General features: G+C 38.1%; 1 protein-coding gene across 1 annotated transcript; it reads left to right on the top strand.

The window, feature by feature from the left end:
• The first annotated feature begins 116 nt into the window (after positions 1-116).
• On the top strand, positions 117-19518 carry LOC112570306 (collagen alpha-1(XI) chain-like). Its single transcript, XM_025248689.1, has 14 exons — positions 117-212; positions 2259-2355; positions 2701-3043; positions 3260-3400; positions 3937-4114; positions 4799-4912; positions 5722-6617; positions 8983-10844; positions 11348-11396; positions 11730-12144; positions 12637-12912; positions 13091-13361; positions 17599-17730; positions 19088-19518. Exons 3-10 carry the CDS (start codon positions 2807-2809, stop codon positions 12129-12131), a joined length of 3879 nt encoding a protein of 1292 aa, XP_025104474.1. The 5' UTR covers positions 117-212; positions 2259-2355; positions 2701-2806; the 3' UTR covers positions 12132-12144; positions 12637-12912; positions 13091-13361; positions 17599-17730; positions 19088-19518.
• Positions 19519-24151: the final 4633 nt, after the last annotated feature.

The following is a 24151-nucleotide window of genomic DNA, read 5'->3' as shown; positions in this document are numbered from 1 at the left end:
TTTAAATACGAGTTTAAATTGTCATAAGTGATCTTTTATTTATAATTAGGCTTATTTTTTCTATACAAAAATAGAAAAGCTTCATATAAAAGTTTTGTTTGTTTTTTTGTTTTTGTTTTTTTTATACTCCTGTAGGTTGTCGTCCTTGGCATTGTAACCAGGTGGCGCTTGAAACATCCGCTTCGTTCGGATAATGTGTTACAACTAAAGAGGTGAGCGTAACACTGCGAGTACTGATTGCACCTTAAATTTTCTTGTTTGGATTAGGTTTTTACTTATAGTACTTGTTTCTCTTCATAACCTGCTTCATTTCAAAGCAATCGTCGCAAACCGGTACACATGATTGTCTGTTTTACCGCTTGTGAATTAGTATCGCCACAATCGTGTTAACAATGCAACAAAATAAACTAGCATTCTGAAGCTTTTAATGTAAATAGCGATTAAAAGTCAAATTTTACAAAAAATTGTTTTATCATATGACAAAGCTGAGGATAAACTCTTTTGCTAATTTTAGATTAACATCCTCCACCACCACACTTTACTCAAACACCTGGAGAATCCTCAAGCCCATCCTCGACTGTTGTTTGCTGATTTCTCGTCGGCCTTCAACACTATTCAGCCACATATCCTAGCTAGACGACTCCTAGACGAGTTTTCCCTTGATCATCAGCTGGTGTCATGGATCATTCACTTTTTGGTTGACAGGCAGGAACGAGTTCTTGTCAATGACACTTTTTCCGACTTAATCACCACTTGCACCGGCTCACCTCAGGGCTGTGTTCTATCTCCGCTTCTGTTTATTCTGTACACCAACAGTTGTCGCAGTAGCCATGAGGGTCAATATCTTGTCAAATTCTCTGATGATACTGCACTGCTGTCTCTCCTTAGCGGGCCAGTGCATACCCAAGGTGTAGCTTTGGAAGAATTGTCTGGTGCGATGACAACTTTCTAGAGCTTAATGTGAGTAAGACGAAGGAGATTGTCTTTGATTTCCGTCGGAATTCTCTACCATGTCCTGTATGTGTCATCCATGACAAGGAGGTGGAAATTGTTTCTGCTTTTAAATCCCTGGGCACCATCTTCGATAGGAGACTTTGATGGGATGTCAACACTCAAACTGTCGTGAAGAAGGCTCAACAACGCCACTTCCTTCTCCAGAAGCTGAAGTTTTTCTCTGTCTTCCACCAATTTCTTCAGCTTTTTTACAGATCGCACATAGAGAGCGTACTGTCCTTCTCATTTATTTGTTTCTACAACAGTTAATCGGTGAAGGACAAGAGCAGCCTACATCGTGTGGTATCCACCTGCTTCAAAGTCATTGGGTCCACTCAGAGTTCTCTTCAGACTCTGTATAATAGGTGGACTCTTCTGAAAGTATCTGCAATCCTTAGTGATGACAGGCATGTTCTGTCGATGGAGATTGTCCGGCTCCCGTTGGACCGCCGATTTTGTGTGCCTGCATGCAGGACAAACAGACTGCTGCTGTCTTTTGTTGTTTCAGCCGTGTGACTTTTGAATGGGGTTGTGTGAATGAATGAGACATGAATGTAGAAGCTTGTTTTGTTGTGTATGAATTTTAATCAAGGTGCAACTGAATTGCCCTCTGGGATAAATAAAGTATTCTCTTATCTCTTATCTCTTACCTTTATTTTTCACTTACAGCTCGTTGTCTTAGGCCCCTAGACAAGAAAAATAAAAATGAATATAATAGTATTTACAGAAAAATATCTGTAAGAAATAATAAGGTGACCTTACATACACTGAAAGCATAACAAAAAGTGTAAGGCCCAAATAGAAGCGGATTTCAGATTTAGTATTGTGACTTTTAATGGGCTGGGTCTTATTTTTTTACAGATTTTAAAATACCTGTCTCACCTTCTTAATTGAAGGCATTTCATTTACAGTACAAAACTCCATTTCTTATTCCTCTCTGTTCCACTGGCTCAACTCTACTCCCTTGTGTTCAAAGGGATCATACCTGATACCTCCATTCAAGCACCATATTTCTGTAACTCAACATTGTGCAGTGTCATCTCCATGACGTGAAGAAGGAACTTAAAAATAAATAAAAATGGTAAATAACAGCAAGAATAAATGGTCTTGTATTTCATCCAAAACCCTGTAGGAGGTAATGCAATTAAAATCATTTAATATGAACGAATCAATGCAGTTGATCTGTAGCTTTGAAGCCGCTCACACCTGTGGGTGTAAACTATATAGGAAGAGTGAATGAATTTGCTTTTTCCTTGCACTTGCAGTGTACTATAACAGCTTTGACAAGAGCAGACAACTTTGTTTTATCTGGCCTACCCACTTCCCCCAAAAAGGAGAAGTAATAAAACCACCATTAGCCAGGTAAGATCATGTGACATGCAATACAACCCATTTCTCACCCTTTCAAATTTAATTTGTTTCTGCATTGTCACTTCAAGCTTCAATATTAAATACAGAAAAAGATAAACCATAAAAGATAAATTGAAAGAGATGTTTGGAAAAAGTTCAGACAAGTGGAATTTGGTCATTCCTGGGATATTTACATGGATATAAACTGATGAATATCTGGACCATATAAGCAGAAAATGGATTTTTGTATTCTTACTTTTTAGTTTAACCACTTGAGAGATGTGAGAGAGGAAATTTATGTAATATTCTGGCCATCTAAACCCATGTAATTGAAGAAAGTTCTTTTTTTTTTTTCAGGGTTTCCTATGCTGAAAACAAGAAAAGAATGCTTACCATTTGTAAGACTTGGTGAATTGTAAACTATACATATTTTATAGACTGTTTATGAGAAGTGACCTGCACCATGTTTAACAACTGGCAGGGTTTGGGGGCATTCGCCGCAGTTGCAGCTGCAGCACAGGCTCAAGCTCAAACTGTTTATGGACAAGTTCAAGGACTGGCAGCTACAGGGCAGCCTATGATTGGGATGGGCTTGGATGCCCTGGGAAATCCACAACAACAGCAGCAAATGTATAACTGGTATTACAGCCATTGGCCACAAAACATGATGGCACCTCAACAGGCGTTCCCTGGAATAATGGTAAGTCTAAAATTGTATTATTGTAAATGTATCAGTGCTTCTGAATAGTGAAGTAAAAGCTTGCTGATATTGTGCAAAGCGTTATTGGTGGAAATGAAAAGTTTGTCATTAAATGTTAATTGTTTTCAAGGGCAATTGCTGGCTGGGCATAGTCTCATATATCTTTCCATATTACAGTTATATTACCTGTTAGTTCTTTATTTATTTACAAACCAGCAACAGCAGTATCCTCCTTTGCCAGAAGGAGGTCAGAATGCTCCCCCTGCACCTCCTCCTGCAGAACCACCTGCAGATGTCAGACCACCACTTCCACCAGAGCCTCCTCCGGATGAGAAGAGTGGAAACAGTCAAGCAAGGGTAAATTTTCAGAGCTTTGTAGTTCCAAGAAGCATACAGTTTACAGTGATGGCAATGTTTTAAGTAACCATTACTAGTTATATTAGGTACTGCAAGCTCCTGTAATTGTGACCTAATGTCATGAAAAATTCCTTCACATTCTAACACACTATATAATAACTAGTTCTTAGATAAGTAACAACAGCAGACAATTTGTACAATCCAACAATGTTGAAAAAATAATAAACACAGTAGAGTAATACATCACATACTCATCAGAGGTGGCTGTAAGTAAATGGCTTCAGGTTGTATACAATTGCCCACACAAAAAATACTTGATTAAAGTGTTTATTTGTGAATTTTTAATTTTAGAATCTAATCTTTATCTCAACTGTTGTGGATACAATGTAAGGTTACTATTAGCTGTGAAGCTGGTAACTTTCTAATACTACCTGGGTGCAGGGTCTTTGATGTTACTGGTCCTAACTGACTATAGCAGTATACTTCTATTTGATTTTGAGTATTTGAAGCAGATTTGAAATGCTAATTTCCCTTAGATGGCACCAGGACTACCTGGAGGACCTCAAGCTCAATTACATGCAGGGAAGGAACCCACTTGGCAGCAGCAGAAGATGCCTGCATCACAACAACAATGGCAGCCTCCTCCCCCACCTGCAGAAGATCCACCTCAGCCACCTTCATCCACCCAATCAGGAAAAGGAGATAAAAAGCCAGGTATTCATTGCCACATGTATATCTATATTTCAGTTGCAGTAAAAATTTTAGTAAAATAATGTACGAGTTTGTTGCTGACAATTATTATAAAAAATAAGTAGTTTTGATGGAAATAAACTTGGATTTCTGACTGTTTCCCTTCCCCACAGTACGGGTTTTTTTTTTTTTTTCAAGCACTTTCCTATCAAACCCATACAAGTACCAGTGTTATGGTTATGGCTTTCATTAAAGTAACATGAGGTTAATGCCACATATACAGTTAAACTTTGATTTTGCAATCCCTGATGTAATGATTTCCTCGTTTGTTTTCAGCCCCATGTACCTAATGCTTTTCAATCCTCTATATGCCCTTGCACTTATGTACCACAGTTTTTTACGCTGTGTTCTTTATAAGACTTATATAATTTCTGCATTTTAAAGCACATGACTTTTTTGTGTAAACAGCAAATAGTGATTTAATAGATTGATTAAAGCAAATCGTATTAGTAGATCATATTTCACCAATACCTTCTTCACAGTAAGTTTCTGTCATCCTGCATATAGTTTACATTCATCATAGAATGTGACTTGTGTATATTCATTAGTATTTTGGTTGCAGCAGCTGATTGCAATAAACTTTCATTTAAAACTGCAGTTCTAATTCAGTTGTAGTATTATTCCATTATTTCTGATGGACTGTTACAGTTGATCCTGCACTAAGCTTAGCATTTGACAATGTGATCAAAGAACAGCAAGAATTCGTTACACAGTATGAGCAGTGGAAACACCAATATACTAATTGGCAAGAGCAGAATAAAAGTATGTGATGCTTTTCTTTGTGTGTGTGTGTGTGTTTGCATATGCTACATAAGTGATTCAAAAGTCATAATCATAGCATGTATACGGTGGTCTAAAACCAAAAATCACTCAACCTGGATTTTTATATCTTAGATTCAGCAGCCATTCTGTACTCTAATCAAACAAGTAAACCTTCGGCCAAAGTTAGTAAATTAAGCTTTTTTTAGAAAAGAAATGGAAATGCTAAAAGATCACCTCCTTAGGTTGTGTAGCTAAACTATTTGTGATGTTGAAAGCTTAATGATTCGTACCCTTGGTGGGATGTGGCATTGATTTCAATCATAAGATTTCAAAGTCTGTTTCTGAAGAAGAACACCTTCTACAAACTGCAGAACTGGAATGGTGTAGTGTAATTTTTTCAGCTTGCTTGTGTTCATTAACGAAGGTTTAGCTTAGTGTTGTGGAATGGGTGTTATCAGTTAGATCTTATTTCCTGGCAATGGAAAAAATATGAAGTTTGAAAGATTTATTGAGTTCTTAGTTTTCATGTGTGGTAGCTTAGATTTGGCACATATTTTGTATTTGTTTCCGTTTTCCTTCTTTTTATATCATTCTCTGTTCACCATTACACTTCAGAATCTATGTTGTTTAATAGCACAAATTTCATAGTCATACCCATGAAACAACTGATTTTAGTTCTTATTAGTTACATAAATTGTCTGCCTTGATCGATGTAAAAGATAAAATTTCAACATCAAAATATGTAGGGCATGAGAGTTGAATGTGTCATTAGGATTCCCTTTCTAGATTTCTCTTGTTTTCTTGAACAGACCATCCAAACAAGGAACAGTTTGACCAGTACTTATCACAGTGGAAACATTATGAACAGCAGATGGAGGAGCGAAGACGAGACATAATGAGACGGAAACAGGAAATTGAGGAGAAAATGAACGTTTCAGCGACACCTGCAGTAGCATTGTCTCTTGGAGATACCCAGAAAATGGGATTGGGACCACATCAAAGTGCTCAGGGTGCACGAGGTCCTCAAGATTCCAATGCAAAGTTTGGAGGTTCAACCACACCAGGTGTGTCTGCACCTATAGACCAGAGTAAGGACTCAAGGTTCTTAGGGAGAGGTGTTCCCAGCATTAACAAGAGACCTGGGATACATACTTCTCAAGAGCATGGTGACAATCAACGGGAGCCTTCATATGGGAACCCTGACAGGCTGCACAATCCACATGATGCTAACTCAAAACCAAGTCTTTTGGGAGAAAAACCTCCTGGCCTGCTGGGAGATAAACCTCCTGGACTTTTGGGGGATAAACCTCCTGGACTTTTGGGGGATAAACCACCTAGTCTTTTGGGGGATAAACCACCTAGTCTTTTGGGGGATAAACCACCTAGTCTTTTGGGGGATAAACCTCCTAGTCTTCTGGGGGATAAACCTCCAAATCTTTTAGGAGATAAACCTCCAAGTCTTCTGGGAGATAAACCTCAAAGTCTTCTGGGAGATAAACCATTAACTGTTGCAGGCACTAGCATGGGTTCAAATTACAGTGATGGAGGTCAGGGAGGATTTGGACCAAGAGGGCCTGGGGGTATGCAGAGACATGACCAGGGCCATTTCCAAGGTCCTCCTAAAGGTCCTGGCCCGACAGGATTGCTGGGTGATGCTCCACCACAGTTCCAAGGTCAACCAAACATGGACATGTCAGTCCAGGCTGTAAGTGTACTTTTTATATGTGGGTTAGAGAAAATAATTGAGGGATATTTGATAAGTAATTTAATATTTTTGTGCCAGAAAGACATCAGATCTGACTTATGCTGAACTTGTTCTATGCCCCCCAAAAAAGCGACATGATTGAAAATTTAGAACAGTAGTAGTTGCATGAAGTACAGTGTATTTTGCTGTTTAATAATATGTTTATTTATATAGTGCTTTTCCCCACCATCAAAGGTGGGCTCAAAACACTTTACTGAAAAGAAAAACACAAAACATAATAATAATAATGGATGCTTGTCTCAAAAACTATCACTGAAAAATAGCCAAATTCTAGCAGTAAGATCATCAGGTTAGTTTTACAATTACTGAGAAATAGCCAGATTCTGTTCAAGAATTTTCAGACTGAAATACTAGAGGCAACCATCATCATTTTGGGGTAGTCGTAGACTGTTCACAAGCGCTGGCCTCCTACAACTGTGGAGAGTTGTGGAGACCAGTGAGACATACCTGTCCGCTAGCTGATATTAAAACATGGCTAGCCTTCACTCTCTGTATGACACCTTTCTAGGCAAGTATTCCAGAGCATGCAGTAAATCCACAAGATATATGTGACCGACCGCTAGCTATTTACACCTATTAACCTGCAATAAAGATAATCATCATTGACATACCATTTTAATTAGCTTTTAAAAATGTAAGTGATAGGGTTTGCAAGAAAGGCCTTCATGTACAAATGAAAGATGATAAGTGTATGGAAAAAGGCAACTTTTGTCATGAAAGTAGGTTATAAGGCAAAAATTTTAAAAATCAAGCAATATATACAAACATAAAGTACTAAACAATAAAATATTTTATTAAAATGTATATTTAATTTCAAATATTACTATTGTCATTTTCAGCTGTTGAAAATCCATGTCTACTTCAGTAACTGGCAACTACCTCAAACATGGCTCTTGACCAATTGATTCACTGTCTGCTTTTAGATATAACAAAATACCTGATTGGTTGACTTATCTTTAAAGGAAGCAATTCCTGAAGAAGCTAACAGCTTGTTCCCTTATACACTCATTTATTTACCCACAGTGATTTGTTTAATCCAGTTCGCATTACAGTGTTGCAAAACATGCTGTAGCTATGAGATGTTCACTGCTGTGAAAGCGAATCATGTACAAAGAGTTAAGACATAGTGAGTGTTTAAAAACTCTCTCATTACCAAATTTTGACATTAACCCATTCTAGGTATTTTTACCACTTGTTTTGCAAGAGATTAAGAATTTTGCTTATTTCCATCAGTACAGGAATTTCAAAATTCTGTATTTGTATTACTTGAATATAGACATGATTCATGTCAATATAGATAGGGTTTCCCCCCTTCCCCTAGATGTGAGATTTAAGGGCATAAAGTGTTGTTAAAAAAAGCAGGACACAAGTCATAAATGACAAAGGAAATTTCTCACCCTATAAAAGTCATTTTTTTATTGTCATTTTCACTCATGACAGTGAAAATTAATTTGCAAGAGAACAGCTGGTAATTTCTATAAAGCCACTCCCCTTTAACACAGCCCTATTGTGTCTTGCATCAGATGAGAAACACTTGGGAAGAAGAAGAGGGGAAGTGTTTCCACCTAAAGATGATTTCGAAGTATGGGAGAATGGGAACCAAATTGAAAATGAAGCCTTCTTCATTTCTCATATATCTCATGTTCTCAAGAGTCATAAATGCTGTTCAGCATGCCAACATTAATTAATATAATTAACTAATATTAATTCTAAAAATAAAGAAATAATATAAATAATAAAATTAATATGAAAATAGTAAATAGTGTATATATTTACTAAATAGTGTATATATTTACTCTGAAACAAGAACCATCATCGCTTGCCTGAGACACGATGCGCCTAATCACATTTGTAAAAAATTGTAAGCAACAGTGTGGGAATGGTTATTAAAGAAATGGGAAAGGTTTATGTAGCATAAAAGGGTTTATAAAGCCTTAATGTAGAGCTTAAATAGAACAATAAATATACCGTTTCTATTTCGTGGACTTTCGGTTATTGCAGGTGGTTCTGGAACCCATCTCTCCGGATAAACGAGGGATTACTGTAACTAAATAATGTTATTTTAAGTTTTTATTTTCATGATTGGTTGTCTTCTGGCCTTTTGGAAGAATAGAATTGAATTTTCTCTTCTATATTTGCTGTGTGCCTTTAAAAATCACAAGGGCCCATCCAAAACAAAACAAAAATGTTTAACATCTTTTTACTTCATGTGTATTTGCACATGTTGTGTCATTACGATTGGTTTATCCTTTATTGTTGTTTTGGTTGAGACGTTATGGTATTGGACTGTACTTTTGTTGTCCAGGGGCAAGGCAAAGGCAAGTCATACCCTGGCTCTGGCATTGGAGGAAACCAAGTTGAGGGTGGAGAAGATGACATGGATCTTGAAGAGAGCCAGGATCAAGAGGATTTTCGACAAAGTTTTCAGAACCGTTCATCCCATCATTTCCATGGAGGGCCAGGCCCACAAAGGTTCCCAGGACCTCAGTCACAGAGATTTCAAGGACCACCTCACCAACAAGGTCCCAGTATGCCTGGGCCTCAGAACTTTAGAGGTCAGGGGTCACAAGATTTCAGTGGACAAAGGGGACGAGGTCATACCTCTGTGGGGCCTCATAGTATGCAGGGTCCTGGTCAAAGGTTTCCAGGTCCAGTGCAAAGATTCCAAAGACCTGCCCATGGTGTGGGAGGACATGAAGACCAAGAAGGTTTTGAAGAACAAGAGAGTGACAACACATTATTCCAGGACTTCAATTCCAGTGATGCTCACTGGGGAAGTGGAAGAGGGAGAGGTGGTCTTGCAAACTTTGGCCACAGAGGAAGAGGTTTTGGTCAAGGGAATGCTAACACTTTCCGAGGTCGTGGTGCAGGTCAGCTTCCTGGCAGTCGTGACAGCTTTAATGAGCAGAGAGGTGTTGGAATGGACTTTAGAGATAATAATCAGTTTGGAGAGGAGAAGGATGAGGGCATGGGACAAGAGAGTGCATCGAGAGAGGGGGGCATGGGACAAATTAGTCACGACGACTTCCGTGGCCATAGTGTTAGAGGAAGAGGGCGGGGTGCCCCAGATAATTTTGTAGCTAGAGGTATGAATCAGGAAGAGCATGTCTGGAATGAAGGTGGAAGAGAAATGGTCTACAGAGGTCGTGGTATGCCTCCAAGAGGCCGAGGAGGACCACCAGGTATGATAGGTGCTGGCCGTGTCTATGATGAACAGAGCTTAGGCGGAGACAACTTTGAGCCTTACAAAGATGACCAAAATGTCGAAGGAGGAGAAATTAACCAGTATGGGAATGAGCAAAGTCAGGATTTCCAGGATGGCCAGCAAAACTTTGAAGGTTCCCAGTTTCAGAGGCATGGCTTTTCTGGGCCATCCTTTAGAGGTCTTGGAAGAGGAGGGCCTAGAATGCAAGGCCAACAAGGGCTTTTAACTCAACAAGGCCCACAAGGGCATGTATCTCAGCAAGGCCAGGTTGGACAACAGGGACAATATGTGGGTCGTGGGGGTCCACATGGTCAGTTTCCTGGTGTTAGTGGACCTCGTGGACCTTTGTTAGGACGTGGAGGTCAGCAGGGACAGTTGCCAGGAAGGGGTCAGGGTCGTGGTGTTGGCAAGAGTGATAGGGAAAGTGGCAGCCAGAATCAAGGGTTTCAAGGTCTAGACCAGGAACAATCAGATGACTGGGGAAATGAACGGCAAGATGATTGGAGTAATGAGTATGCTTCAAAAGGAGAAGGTGGAAAGATAGACGGGGATGATCCAAATTTGGCATTTGGCATTAGAACAGGTGGGGATGGACCTGGTAGTCATTTCCCACCACCAGTATCTGGGACAGGAAATATGTTCCATGGTCAACCTGGTCCTTCAGAAAGATTTGGGGGTCCTCAGGGCAGTCAAGCTAACAGATTTTCCGGTCCACATGGTTCCAGATTTCCTGGACAAGCCATGAGTGGGCCACCTAGGTTTGAGGGCCCAAGATTTCCAGGGCCTGTGAATGAAAGACCACAGTTTCCAGGCCCACTGAGAGGTATGGGTCCTCAAGGTCAAAATCAAATGAGAGGCCCAAAGCCTTTGATGTCGATGGTGTTTAATGAACATGAAATGAAACAAAGACTGTCCAGAGGAGAGGAGAGTGTTGATGGTGCAAGATCCAGTGACATGGACAGGTAAACAAAGAACTCATTGGAAGGGCTCTGTTCTCCCCCCAGTCTTTATCTACATTTTGTATTGATACCATTATTCTTTTATTCTTCACACATTGTGTATTGACATCTTTTCTGTATCATTTACAAGCCCACCAAAAGCATTTAGTTTTGCATGAAAATTTGTGTATACAGAGTAAGATTTTATGTAGTTAGAAAACACAAAAATGGAGAAGCTGGATGGGGTCTTAATCCTCCTAAACAATAAGAATGTTTTGGCAGGACCCAAGGCATCTGTTGGTTCATAACATTTATCTTTTGAATGGGTTGTTTTTAGATTGTGTACAGTTTGTTGCAGAATATCTTTAGGTAGGATCGGTATAGTGTTCCTGATGGTAATTATGCACTGTTGTACCACTTCTGGTCTTATTTTTATTATATTAAAACTATTTGTTATTTGGTCTTAAAGTATAATAGCATCAGTAAGTAATTCTGATTCTTGTAACTAATTTAATCTTTTTTTTCAGACTAGGAGATAAGGAAACTTTACATGGGCCTGGCAGTGGTGGGGATCAGGTCAGTGCAAAGTTCAAAGTTGCGCTCTTATTTAGAGATATTTTTTTTTCTTGATGTAGTGTTCCTAAACTGTCTTTAAAAAGGGTCTGAATGCATATATAAAAACATTTTAATAAATATGGATTTTCCTTTGAAAGATGGTAACAAAGGAATTGTCCTGATCATGAATGCTTTTTTTTTTTTTTGGTCACTTGGCTACACTTTCAGGCTAGCCTTTCAGATGAATGGTGCATGACCAAAAGTTCCTCTGGCTCCCATAGACGTTTCCTACTCATAAGTATTTGCCTCATTATACAGATTCAGCTTTCATCAAGCTTCTTGCTATTTGCACAGGGTGAAGTGGATCAACCTTATTCAGGGAGTCAGCATCCTGAAAACAGGGAAACATTCGCAGGTTTAGGTTTCAGGCAACAAGGCCAGTACACCTCAGTAGGTCCAGGCCAGGGGCTTGGGCAGCTGAGACAGGGGCAAGGGGCGCTGCAGGGAGCACCCGAAGGAAGGGAGCTCTTTCCTGGAGTTAGAGAGCAAGGTACTGAGTTTAGAGAGCCTTTACCTGGCACTGGGGAGCCTATCCTGTCTGCCAGAGGCAGAGACCCAACGCTAGCACAGAGGGGTTTGCCACCTGTCCAAGGAGAATTGATCGCACAGAGAGAACCAATAATGGGTGGAAGAGAAATGTTGCTTGGAGTTAGAGATCCTGGAGCAAACACTGAAGGAAGAGACAGGCTTGTCTAGGCCAAATGAATGGGTGAGTTGGATTCTTATTTTATAAGAAATTTATTTAAGTTGCCAATAGAGATATTGTTATTATATGTAAATGATTAAAAACTGTTTGTCTTTTGAACTTTAGACACAGTTGTGCCAGTTTCTTTAAAATTATTCATTTTCTACCAGCTACACATTTGGGAACAGGTTGCATTTGTAACAGCATAATTTGCCTGTAGAAATAATTAGTTTTATGAAGCAGTCTATAGGTTCAAGGGGCACTGATACAAAAGAGCAAATGTTATGTGACAGATAATGATAGCCATGTCAGTGGGCCATTCTTCATATACAGCATAGTACTAAATAAGTTATGACAGGTGATCTATAACTACATTTTATGTGTGCATTTAGTGATGATGTGATATGCCCTTTTTAAAAAATATGAGTAAAAAACACAAGTAAAAAGATGCTGATATCTGCACCAAATATATTTAGAAAACTAGGAGATTAAAGACTTTCCCTATGCTGTGTGCAGCATGAGGGTGGAGAATATGGTGGTGCCTCTGAGAGAGGTCAAGTCTCTCATGATTATGGTCATGGAGTGGGAAAAGGCAGAAGCCTAGATGAGAGGTGGCCTGCACAGGAAGCTGAAGACAATTTAGCTGGCCCTGGCAGGCTGTTCCCACGTGCCACAGCTGGCCAGGAAGAGCTGGACCGCTTGCCTAGACCGCCTTTTCACTCTTCTGATGACTGGCCTCTTAGAGATGCTCCCCCTAGGGACCCACTTTATGAGGAACATATTCGACTTGCTGTGAGTGCATTTTATGTCATACATTGAATTTGTATTTTTTTTGTGTGTGATGAGGAAAAAAGCAAGAATTATGTTTCATATTTTAATTGATATGCTATACATTAGATTAAAAACAAAAACAGTAAAGGAAAATTTCATTGCTAAAAGGTGTATTGTTTGGTTTACTTTTTATTGACAGAGGCTGGAGAGGCAGTTGCCATTGGATCGATTTGGCCGACCTATTCGGGAGCCTTACCTAGATCGATTAGGATACGACCCATTCTTGACACGAGATGCTTCATTAGGAGATCGTAGATTCCGTGACCCGTTTGCTGATTCGTTCCCTGACCCTTGGACTCGAGATCGTGAGCATCTTGGTGACTCCGAAAGAGTATTTAGACCAGCAGAAAGTATTGACTATGGCCATGGACAAAGCAGTAATTCCAGACTGGCAGAAGATGCTGTGAAAGGTAGGTCAAGTTCATTGTTTTTTTTTTTTATCTGGGTAGTCAGTATATGCATGGATGTGTATAGATGGCTTCTGTTTGTATGCCAAGACCAATGCTTATCCTCTTGTGAAAGTTTTTGCTGTTAGCCTTGGCGAGCCTAAACAATGAATGTGACAAAATTGGAAGTTTGTATACATCAACCTCGTTTTAGTAGTTTACTGGAAAAAAATTTTTCTGCAAGCAGTTCAGCAATAAAGTTCATGGTGTATGTCTTGTACTTCTCTGCTTGTAGTTTGGTTGCTAAAAATATTTCTGCTGGTGATTCATATTACCAGTCACAAGGCTGGAAACTAATCTTATGTAATCTTCTTCTCATTACCAGTGGCCTTGTGACCTGTTAGATTTACTTTTAAGCTGAAGTACTTCTTGATAAATGGACATCATGTGTCCTTTGTTGTTGCCTAAGCAACTCAATAGATACACATTTTGTATAGTATGATAGAGCTTTTTGCATGTGTATTATGCATGTCATATGCAGTGTGTAGTCTGTTGATATATTTGTGGATACATTACTGCTGTCTATCGGTACTCAAGAAATTATACACATAATGTATGATACTATACTAGAAATGTGGGAATCAGATTTTAGATTAAAGGTCTATTTCACTTTTTGACTGTTTATTCTTTTGACCTAGACCTGTTTAGGTCAGCAAACTGCATGCTGACTTAGTTGTATGATGCCCTGTTATATACCTGCTCCCTCAAACTCTTGAGATTAGGGTATTAAGTGGTCCTTCCAAATGTTGGTCCTGTGAACACATCATCTGATAAAGGCAAATATGAACAATGTTTACTTAGTTTCATTCTTCAGGTGCTTGCCAGTTGACTTAACAGTCATTTCATGCCTTTCCTTTTTTTTTTTGATGAATTTTCGAAGGATGTGATGACCTTAAAAGAGGTGTGTGAGAACTCAAGGGGAAAAGTCTTTCAAGTAGCATAGATGGATCTTATCCTTTTTTTTGTTAAAAAGCTAGCAGTAGATGTTGAGATATATCTTCTGGAAAGCACAAAGATGGGAGCAGAGGAGATGAAATCGACCACAAAATGTTGCATAGCTATGTAGAGATTTTCCATGTTTTTATAACACTGCTATGTGTAGGCTTTATCAATTATGCAACACTGAATGCATGCACATACACCAGGATATTCTGTGTTAGCTCATGTCTTCATGCACACAGCATATGCATACATTTGTGGGTTAACAATATACAGTCTGAGACAGTTCTTGTAAAAATTTAGAATAGCTTGTAGCAGCAATGTGGGTGGTGGGAGGACTGACTTTACCTTGATGCAAAACAGCAAAAACTGCACCTACTGAAGAAAAGGGTGTTCATCATTAAACTCAAGCTCAGTACTAGTTTGCAGAGATAGTTTGTTTCTTTTGGCAGTTTGAAATCATGACTACAGCATCTAGTTGGAATTCAGCATCATGTGATCATGAACTCTTTTGTGCTGCAAGTCTCTTAAGTGCAGAAGATTCTTTCTGAAATGCAACATTAGAAGAGGACTTCCATTGCCTCATTATGGCAAAGAAGTGAGCGACACCTTTTTTGAAATAAGCCATTTGAAGGTCACAGGTTTGAAGATGCTTTGCAACCTATTTGGTGACCATAGATAAAACCTTATCCCAAAATCATGTGACAGTCAAGGCAATGATGGCATGGTGGGGCTTTCAGTCTGAAGAAGTTCCACAATCTGACAAGCCAGAAAAGTGTTCTGGAGCGTGGATAGTATGATCTTCAAAAAGTGCATGCTGAAAGGTCATTGTAAGATGACATTTGAAGGGAAGATACCAGAGGAAACCAAGCGTTGTTTTTTTTTTTCCGTTTTGTTTTGTTTTTGTTTGACTCAAAGAAGAAGAAGATGACTTAAGCTTCCAATCAGGAGATCACTGGTGCTGCAGAGGCTGTAGACAGTCTAGGACTCCTTTGAACAGTGTTTGTAGAAAGTTGAGGAACATTGTAACAAGTGCATTTGAAGAAAGACATTTGAATAAATGGCATATTCAGTGCTCCAGATTTCACTTTTCCTCTTATAGGCAGTTACAACTTTTTCAACACCACCATTCCCTTTTCCCTACCTGGGGTATACAAATATGAATTGGGCTTCTAATCATTAGCAGCAAAGTTTTATAGAGTGAAAACAATCTATATGAATTATAGGATATATTTGGTTAAAAGTTAATTAAAACATTTGAAGAGATGGTAAGGGTCTTTTTAAAATTAAAGACCCCATTATTGACATAATATTGATCAGGATTTATGAAGACCTTTCACTTGTAAGCACATTTTTAAATTTATACTTTTCGTGATTTCTCATGTAATCTAAAAAGTTTCATGTGGATTTGGGTTTTACCGAAGCCATGTGATGACTTCATGATTTCAGAGAAGTGGGTGGCTTGTAAAATTATTATTTTGCAGTTTATTCACTTCACAGCTTCAAGATATACTGTTGTCATGTTACCTTGCAGCGGAGCTGGCATCTGATCTTCAGAAGTGTTCAGAAAGGGTTACCCAATATCCCCTGTCACCACCTATGGGTGCTGTTTGGTCTGATGCATCCAAGATGCCAGTAGAACAACTCAGAGTGAAAAGTCCATTTAAAAAAATTAAAAATCAGATTAATTTCATTACCAAAATAGAGACAGAGTCACAACAACCCAAGAATAAAGTTGCTAGTGACCTGGACTGTAACTATGGAAATAGTTTAAATGTTAAGGTTTCAGTTAAGCCTTTCAAGGGACTGCTATGTCTTAACTGTGGAGAGTTGTTTTCTACAGCATACACTCTTGCTCGCCACATGAGTATGGCCTATGGAGCAAAGGTCAAAAGATTATATGCAGTGAAACGTCATGGTGAACAGCTTAGGGAGCCTTGTAATGGAGCAGCTGATCTGTGCAAAAGGGTAGACTGTTAATTGGGTTATGATCATGGTTCAGTTAAAAACAGGTATTTTATGAAGTGATTTCAACCTTCAACAACCCTTTTGAAATGCATTGAAGTAGGTTCAGGCATATATGAAAGATTGCAGTAACACTTGATTATGTTTCATTGGAAATACCTTTATTTCTTTATTGCACTGGTTACTTTGTTACTAATTCTCAGCATCAGTAGTTTTTACAAAGTATATGTTTGAACTGGTGTGAAAATATCAAAATACTTTGAAGGGTTCTTTGTTAATTTTTAAAAAGAGGTATATGTAGGAGTCTGTGTATGCAAGTTGGCTTGTGTATTAAAAAAATTGTCTTCATTGTGACTTTCACTCACTACCATCACCCCCAAGTTTTTTTTTCTCTTTTTTTTTTTTTGTTGTTGTTGTTTGGGTCTATTTTTCTTTAGCAATAGTAGCCTTTTTTTGCTACTGGAGTAATATATAATGCCTTTTCAATTTTCTTCATTTTTCTTTTCTATCTAATGACTTTTCATGCTGCCTTAATGCTGTTCAATGTTGTGCACAATGTCTTACATCATAGCATAAGCAATTGTGGTGTTGTAATGCATGACATTGTTGTACAGAAAGGCATTAGTAAATGCAAGCTTTCAAACTGTTTTCTGCTTATATCAATGCAAAGCTGATATTAGTTTCTGCTCAGAGCTGTTGTACTTAAACAGATTCAAAAGTTACCTATAATACAAAAGTCTTTTGTAAATTGCTGGTTAAATGGATTTTGTTAAAGAATCATATTAAAGTTTATGTTTGTGCATTCTGTAGAAATGGAAATTTTACAAATAAATTAATACGTTATAATTTTTTGCTACCTCTAATGTTGTATAAACAAGTTGAGTTTATCTTAATCTTTGTTTGTTTTTTTTTTTTTCCTTATTAAAATTTTCATGTCTGCAACATTTTCAGTCATTTCTAGGATTCACAGATTGTTGCTGAAGATAAAAGTATTATCAGCATTACTATTGCATTGTTGTTTGATAATGATTTTCAGACAGAAACAGTCTAAAAAAAAGATATTTTTCTAAGTAAAGATTTGTTTGATAATTAATGAGGAAGTTATAGTTTGGATCTTGTTGAATTTAGCAATTTGGCTGAGATAAGAATGTAATTGTGATCCAGGCCCTGTGTATATGCAAACACATAGAGAAATTCAAAGTTACATAGTCCTGTTGTGCCCTGTTTTGCCCACTAATAGAACACAAGTTCTGCACAGGTTTTTGGCAAAGGATTGATACCCTTGTGTTGTGTACAGCTGCACCGCAAGTCATTGATTATGGACATGGAAACAAAAAAGAGGACAACTCCAGACCTTCAGATGCCACCTTACAGGAGGGATTTCCAAAGTCAGAAAGATCTGATTGGTCAGAAAAGAGACATTCACAAGGTAGGTCAACATGTTTGCTTGACTACTACTGTAGAACTTTTCAAAAATACAGTTTCACTCATCCTTCATACTTATCCCCTGTTATCTCACCAACCCCACTTTTTGCCACACATACAAATAAATTCCTCTAAACTACTCCAAGTTGTGGATCATTCACCTTCTTTACCCTTGCCTCCCACCCAGTACTTGGGCAGGATGGATTGTCACAAGATAATAAGTTAGGACTGTAATTATTATAGAAGAGTCATTATAGAAATTTTACTGTTTTTAGATCATCATTGAAAGTTGTGCTGTGTACAAGAGTCGTTCAAAAGGTTCTAAGCCTCACCCAGAAAGAAGAGACATAGTTGAGCATTTTTGTTGTGGTAACATGCTACTGCTTCTCATAAACCTAAAAATACAAATACAGATTTCAGGTCTTCCAAAAACCTCAACCACTGATGACCAAGTTGATGCCATTCACTCTATGGTTTTGAATGATAGATGTCTTAGTGTCAAGCAGACAGCTAAATTCATAGGCATTAGTTCTGGTTCAATACATCCTGTTTTAATTGAAATCTTGGGGATGAGCGAGCTGTCTGCAAGATGGGTCCCAAAAATGCTGACGCCAGACCAAAAGCTGCAAAGAGTCAACATTTCCAGGACACTTCTGACTCACTGTTATGTTGAACCTAAGAATTTCCTTTGTAAATTAATAACTCAAGATGAAACCTGGATTCATCACTTCAAACCTGAATAAAAGATTCAAACCAAACAGTGGAAACACTGGTTCTCCACCCTCAAAGAAGGTTAATCAGGCAGTGTCAGTTGGCAAGCTGTTTTTTGCGATTCTAAAGACACAGTCATGATAGACTACTTGGAAAAGGGAAAAACTATTAATGGGCAGTAATATATTGGGGACTATATATAGAAAAATTGTGAAAAACTCATTTCTGCAACTCCTTCTGGGTGAAGCTTAGAACTTTTTGAACGACCCTTGTAGAAATGCAGGTACGAGCATGACGGGAAGACTGGGGGTTCAAAATATTTTCAAAATTGTTATAGTTATTCCAGAATAATGACACTGTTCGTGTTTACAGTAATAAACATTGGTGCACATTAGAGTAACAGAAAAAAATTATGTTTAAGTTTGCTTTCTGTTTTCTGTACAGGTATTCTTATAGTGATGGTTACAATTTATTTGTTATCTTAGGAGCACTTTTCTGTCATGAAACTATTTACAATTCTAACTTATTTGAGTTTTCCAACATTTTGAGAAGTACAGTAAATATATACTGATATGCACATTCATCAGCCCACACATGCAGAAGAAAGGATGTAATTTCATGAGAAATTTTTTCTCCCTTGTACTTTGTAGAACAGAACCAGGAGCAACCTAGAAGCACAGACAGAGAGCACCTTGAGAGGTCAGATGTCAAGTTTAGCAGGTGGGATGGACCTTCAGATGAATACAGTCAGCGTAGTTATGATTACAGAGGTGAACATGACAGGCTGGAATTACCAGAGGACAGAAACAGGTCAGAGCCAAGAGTAAGGGAATCTGACAGAGGAAGGCCGGACTACAGAAATTGTTACAACAGGGGCGAATTTGATGGCTCAGATAGAAATAGGTGGCCAGACAGAACTGGTTCACCAGAACGGATGCTGGACAAAAGAGAACGAGACTGGCCTGATAGATCAGTTAGAGGAGACAGGTTTGATCCGCAGGAACGATCTGACAGACACCTAGAGCGAGAATGGCCTGGCAGATTCGACCGTCTGGAGAGGCCAGACCATTCTGACACAGACTGGGTGAGGCGAAGAGATGAGTTTGATCGTTCTGACAGGTCTGATTGGCCAAGCAGGGACAGGACGGAACACCCTGAAAGACTTGAACGTCCTGAAAGACATCTTGAAGTTGATAGACCAGATAGGCGAGACATACTTGACCGCTTTGACAAACCTGAACCACCTAACTGGATAGACAGACCACCCAACCCTGACACGCTTGAACGAGATTCATTTTGGCATGACCGCCCTCTCAGACGAGATCCTCTGGACTGGGGTGATCGCCTAGGTCCCGACAGGGGTCTAGAGAGGCCAGATATCCGGCACAGAGAGCTGGACAGGATTCGAGATCCAGGCTCAGGGGGAGCTCATGATAGGTGAGTTTGCAGCCATCTTCTGTTTAGTATCATAATGCTCAACAGTTACCATTCACCTTGAACATAACTTGCATCTTGCTTAGCTTCAGTTTCTGTGCAGGTTAAACATTTCTGAGGGAATCAAGATTCTTTTTTTTCTTCTAAGTGTACACGAAAGGGGGCCATTGATAGATTCAGATGTATGAGAAGCCCATTAATGAAAGGACATCACAATTTACAAAATTTAGTACATTTCTCCAATTACCAACAACTTATACATGCAGCTAATTTATTGTAAAAATATTTTGCACACTATGTCTTTTTTGGGCATCCTTTTTTGTGCTTGTGTAAATCCATAAGTAAGTCTCAAACACTTTAGTGGAATGTGTGTGACAGAGATGTAATGAATTTTTATTTTTCCATTGAATAAGACATTGCAAAAAATTGCCGATTACAATGAAATGGCCAAAGGATGTAAAAATAAATCCATGCGGAAAAATATACAAAGAACTTTTATAAATATGGTTCCTACCTGTTCAAGGTAATGAGTCTGTTAAGAATGAGTTTGTGAATAGGCATGACAAGTTGAAAGGAATGAAAAGGCTCATTCCTATTGTAGATCAAAGAAGATGAAATAATTGTCATTTTCTTCTGTTTTTAGTATATCAAACTGAAAAGTAATAGTTTTAAGGTTTATAATGGATAAGGAAAGAAATGCTAACAAAACTTCAAGTGTCTGGGAGTTATTAAAAGAGTAGAGTATGTTACTTTGCCAGTCAGTTGTTTGGAGACAGTTCTGAAAATTAAAAAAAAAAATTCATTGACCTGAAACCAAAGTTCAATATGTGTTACATGTATTAAAGATTAGGTGTGAATTATTGTTTTCAATGGCAGGTCACCTGGAAGATTTACGCCTCCTGCAGCTGCACATCCAGAGTCAGAGTTTGTAAAAGTTGAAGACCTTATTTGCATGCCAGGGCGTAAATCAAGGCCATCCAACATTGTTATTATTGTCCGTGGCTTGCCAGGCAGTGGAAAAACATATGTTAGCAAATTGCTAAGGGTGGGTATTAGTAGTGATCACCAGACATGAATATGGCTGATTAGTGGAGAGATAATAAGCTTGTTTTCAATTCTGGCATAGCAAACATTGATTCTAATACAAGTTGTGTTTGTTACTGATTAACATTGACATTTTAGAACACTAAGAACTCATTTTGCATGTACATTTTTAGAATGCTTAATTTATAAATTACTGCATTATTGTTTATTACTGCTTAGTTGTTACAAATTATGTTTAATAAACGCAAAAAAATTAATTTTACTGAATTGGAGTATACCATTGAAATGCCTGCATTATAACATGTTGATGTAAACTATTTAACTTAAAATATAGATAGTTTAGGAACACCAATAGTGCAGCTATGAAACACATTATGGGCCAGACATATGTGTTGCATTCAGGAAAACTTTATAAACTTGAAATGAGATGAAACTGCATGTACATGATATGTTACTATTAGACACTACTGTGCAAACATTGGTTATACTTGCTTGGTTGATAAACAAAGTGTACCTGTCACTGTTAGACACTGCTTTGCAGACAGTGGTCATACTACTTGATTAAGTGTACGTGCCACTTTCAGGAGAAAGAGATGAATAGCGGGGGAAGTGCAGCTCGCATGCTGTGTCTAGATGACTACTTCATGGTAGAGCAGGAAAAGAAAGAAGTGGACCCAGAAACTGGCAAGAAAGTAACAAGAAAGGTTTGCAGATTCTATTCACTTTCTTTTTTTTTTTTTTTTTTTTTCTTTTATTGTCTCTTTTGCAGTCAGCTAGAACCCTTTTTCCTAACTGTAGAACATATGTACTAAAAATCAAGGAGAGATAATCATCATTATTATGAATGACAGGCAAATTGTTCAAGAGACTGTTGCTGCCAGTGCAGCAGCATTTCAGTCGTGTAAGAATTTAGTTTTCTTAATCCCCATTCCCCCAACAAAATAAAGAATGTTTGTAACATGACATCATCTCATACAGATATTTAAAATTTGTAACTACTTGTGGTTAATAATTTCCATGATAGGATTGAAGATTTATCAATAAATTAAGCATGAATTATTATATAAAATATTTCACATATAATTTTGTGTCGTATTGTGTTTATCCATGTATAGGTGCTGGAGTATGAGTATGAGCAAGATATGGAAGATGCCTATCGTCAGAGCCTTTTCAAATCCTTTAAGAAAACTGTAGATGATGGCTTTTTCCCCTTTATCATAGTAGATGCTACGAACGAGAAGGTTACACATTTTGAAGAGTTCTGGAGTTATGCCAAATCTAAAGGATTCCAGGTGTGTATGATTTTCAATGAAAAAAATGGTTACCTCATATTTTCTATATTATGCTCTGAAGTAAAATTTATGTTGATGCATTGTGTAGAGTGACTGACGATATGGAAGCATGTGTACAGATGTATACATTCCCTTTAATTTTAATCATTCCCCCCAAGATCCTTTGTTGATGAGTACATGTGGTTTTTAGCTTTTAATGGAGATAATGAATGTCTTTGGACTTAACCGGTCATCAATTTTGAGTGCAATCAAAGCTGTAAATTCCAGTGTGTCTTTAAAACAGATCTGTGTCCACTGAATTACTTAGGCATGCTTCTGGAAAGCGGCTTTTAATGACTGCATTGCTGGGTTGGCAGGTTTTTGTGGCAGAAATGGAGGCAGATGTTCCTACATGCATCAACAGGAATATCCATAAATGGACAGAGTATGACATTGAGAAGGTGGGTTAGAGTTAGCAATATTAGTCTATAGATTAGTGCCACAGTACTTATTTTCTTGATGATGTATCAGTTGCTTTTGTTGTCTTTTGTATGAGACTTGGTGCAGTGCTCAAGACTCATTGTTGCATCTTTCACGTCTACTGTATCCACAGTCATTCATAATAAGATGTAGGGGAAAGGTGTCATGGACACACGTAGCACAGATGAATACACACATTTAAAGTGGACTCACTTGTTAGTCCACTTTAAATACAAAGACATGCTTAGTAGAATGGGAAATGTTGTGTTACTTCAAATACTAAAATGAAAAAAAGTGTTACAACTTTTTGTGTTTCACAAACAGGTAAAGCAACGTTGGGAAAAAACCCCACCACATATCCTTCGACTGGACATTCGCTGGCTTCTGCAAGAAGACTCAATTACTGAGGTAAACCACTAGATGGAGAATTAAGAGACAGATTTTAAAAGGTTTTGCTGTTATTTGTTTTAGCCAATTTCAGATTTCAAAATTTTCTGTGAGAATTATTTGTTTCATTCTGTTATGTAGGCATTTTTATAAATGAATAAAATTAGTGCCATTTCGAGAAGTGTGTTTGCAAAGTGTTTTTTGACACTGGAAATCCTGAAGGTAGCTACTTTTACTGATCTCCATTAAGGCATTAATAACTGAAACATTGGTTATTTGGTAAACTATCCCCACCAGGAACACTGTGGGTAAAATTCTGTAAGAAAAAATATAGAATTTGTCTTCTTAGGTGGAGATGGAAGATGCTCCAGATCCAAAGAAAGAGGAGGGAGAAGGTGCATCTGGTGAAAAAAGAAAGAAAGAGGATGATGATGAAGAGGAGAAGATGATGCAGGGGTAAATGCTTAAGTGCCTGAATGCCAGAATGAATGGTGTATTTTGTGTGTGTGTGTGTGCACACATGCATTCGTACAAGTGTGGTAATGTACCCATAATGTGTGCTGCTGTTCATTGCGCAAAATTTTCCAATTTAAATCTCTTTAAACATGAGAAGATATGGACACTTAGAAGCTACACACTTGTAGCATGGATGACCATGTACTGTTTTCACAGACATAAATTCCATAGGTAATAGAAATATTTTAGCTCACCCTATATTGGGTTAATGATTCATGTATATTGTATAATAATAGACTATGGATTTTTAATCATCTTGAATTATCCTTATTGGTGTGTCATCATGATGACAATGGGGCTGGCTGCTTTCCCATGTTATAGCTGAGCTATTTTGGCATGAAACATGAAACAGCAATGGCCTCTTGCCATTCCCACAACCTCTCCCCCAACCCACCACGCGTTTAGCACGACAATCATGAGAAATTCTTATCAAATACTTTTTATACTTTATACTTAGCAAATTTAGGAACACACAAGTCACAGGGTTTTAATTATGTGTTTGAAACGTGTGGGGAAGTCCGGTTTGAAATCTGGTTGTTCATTGTTTATACCCTTTCTGGTTTGAGTCATTGGATTTTATCA

The sequence above is a fragment of the Pomacea canaliculata genome, linkage group LG8, assembly GCF_003073045.1.
Source record: "Pomacea canaliculata isolate SZHN2017 linkage group LG8, ASM307304v1, whole genome shotgun sequence".
NCBI classification, from domain to species: Eukaryota; Metazoa; Mollusca; class Gastropoda; order Architaenioglossa; family Ampullariidae; genus Pomacea; species Pomacea canaliculata.
This window is presented reverse-complemented; position numbering and strand designations above follow the sequence as displayed.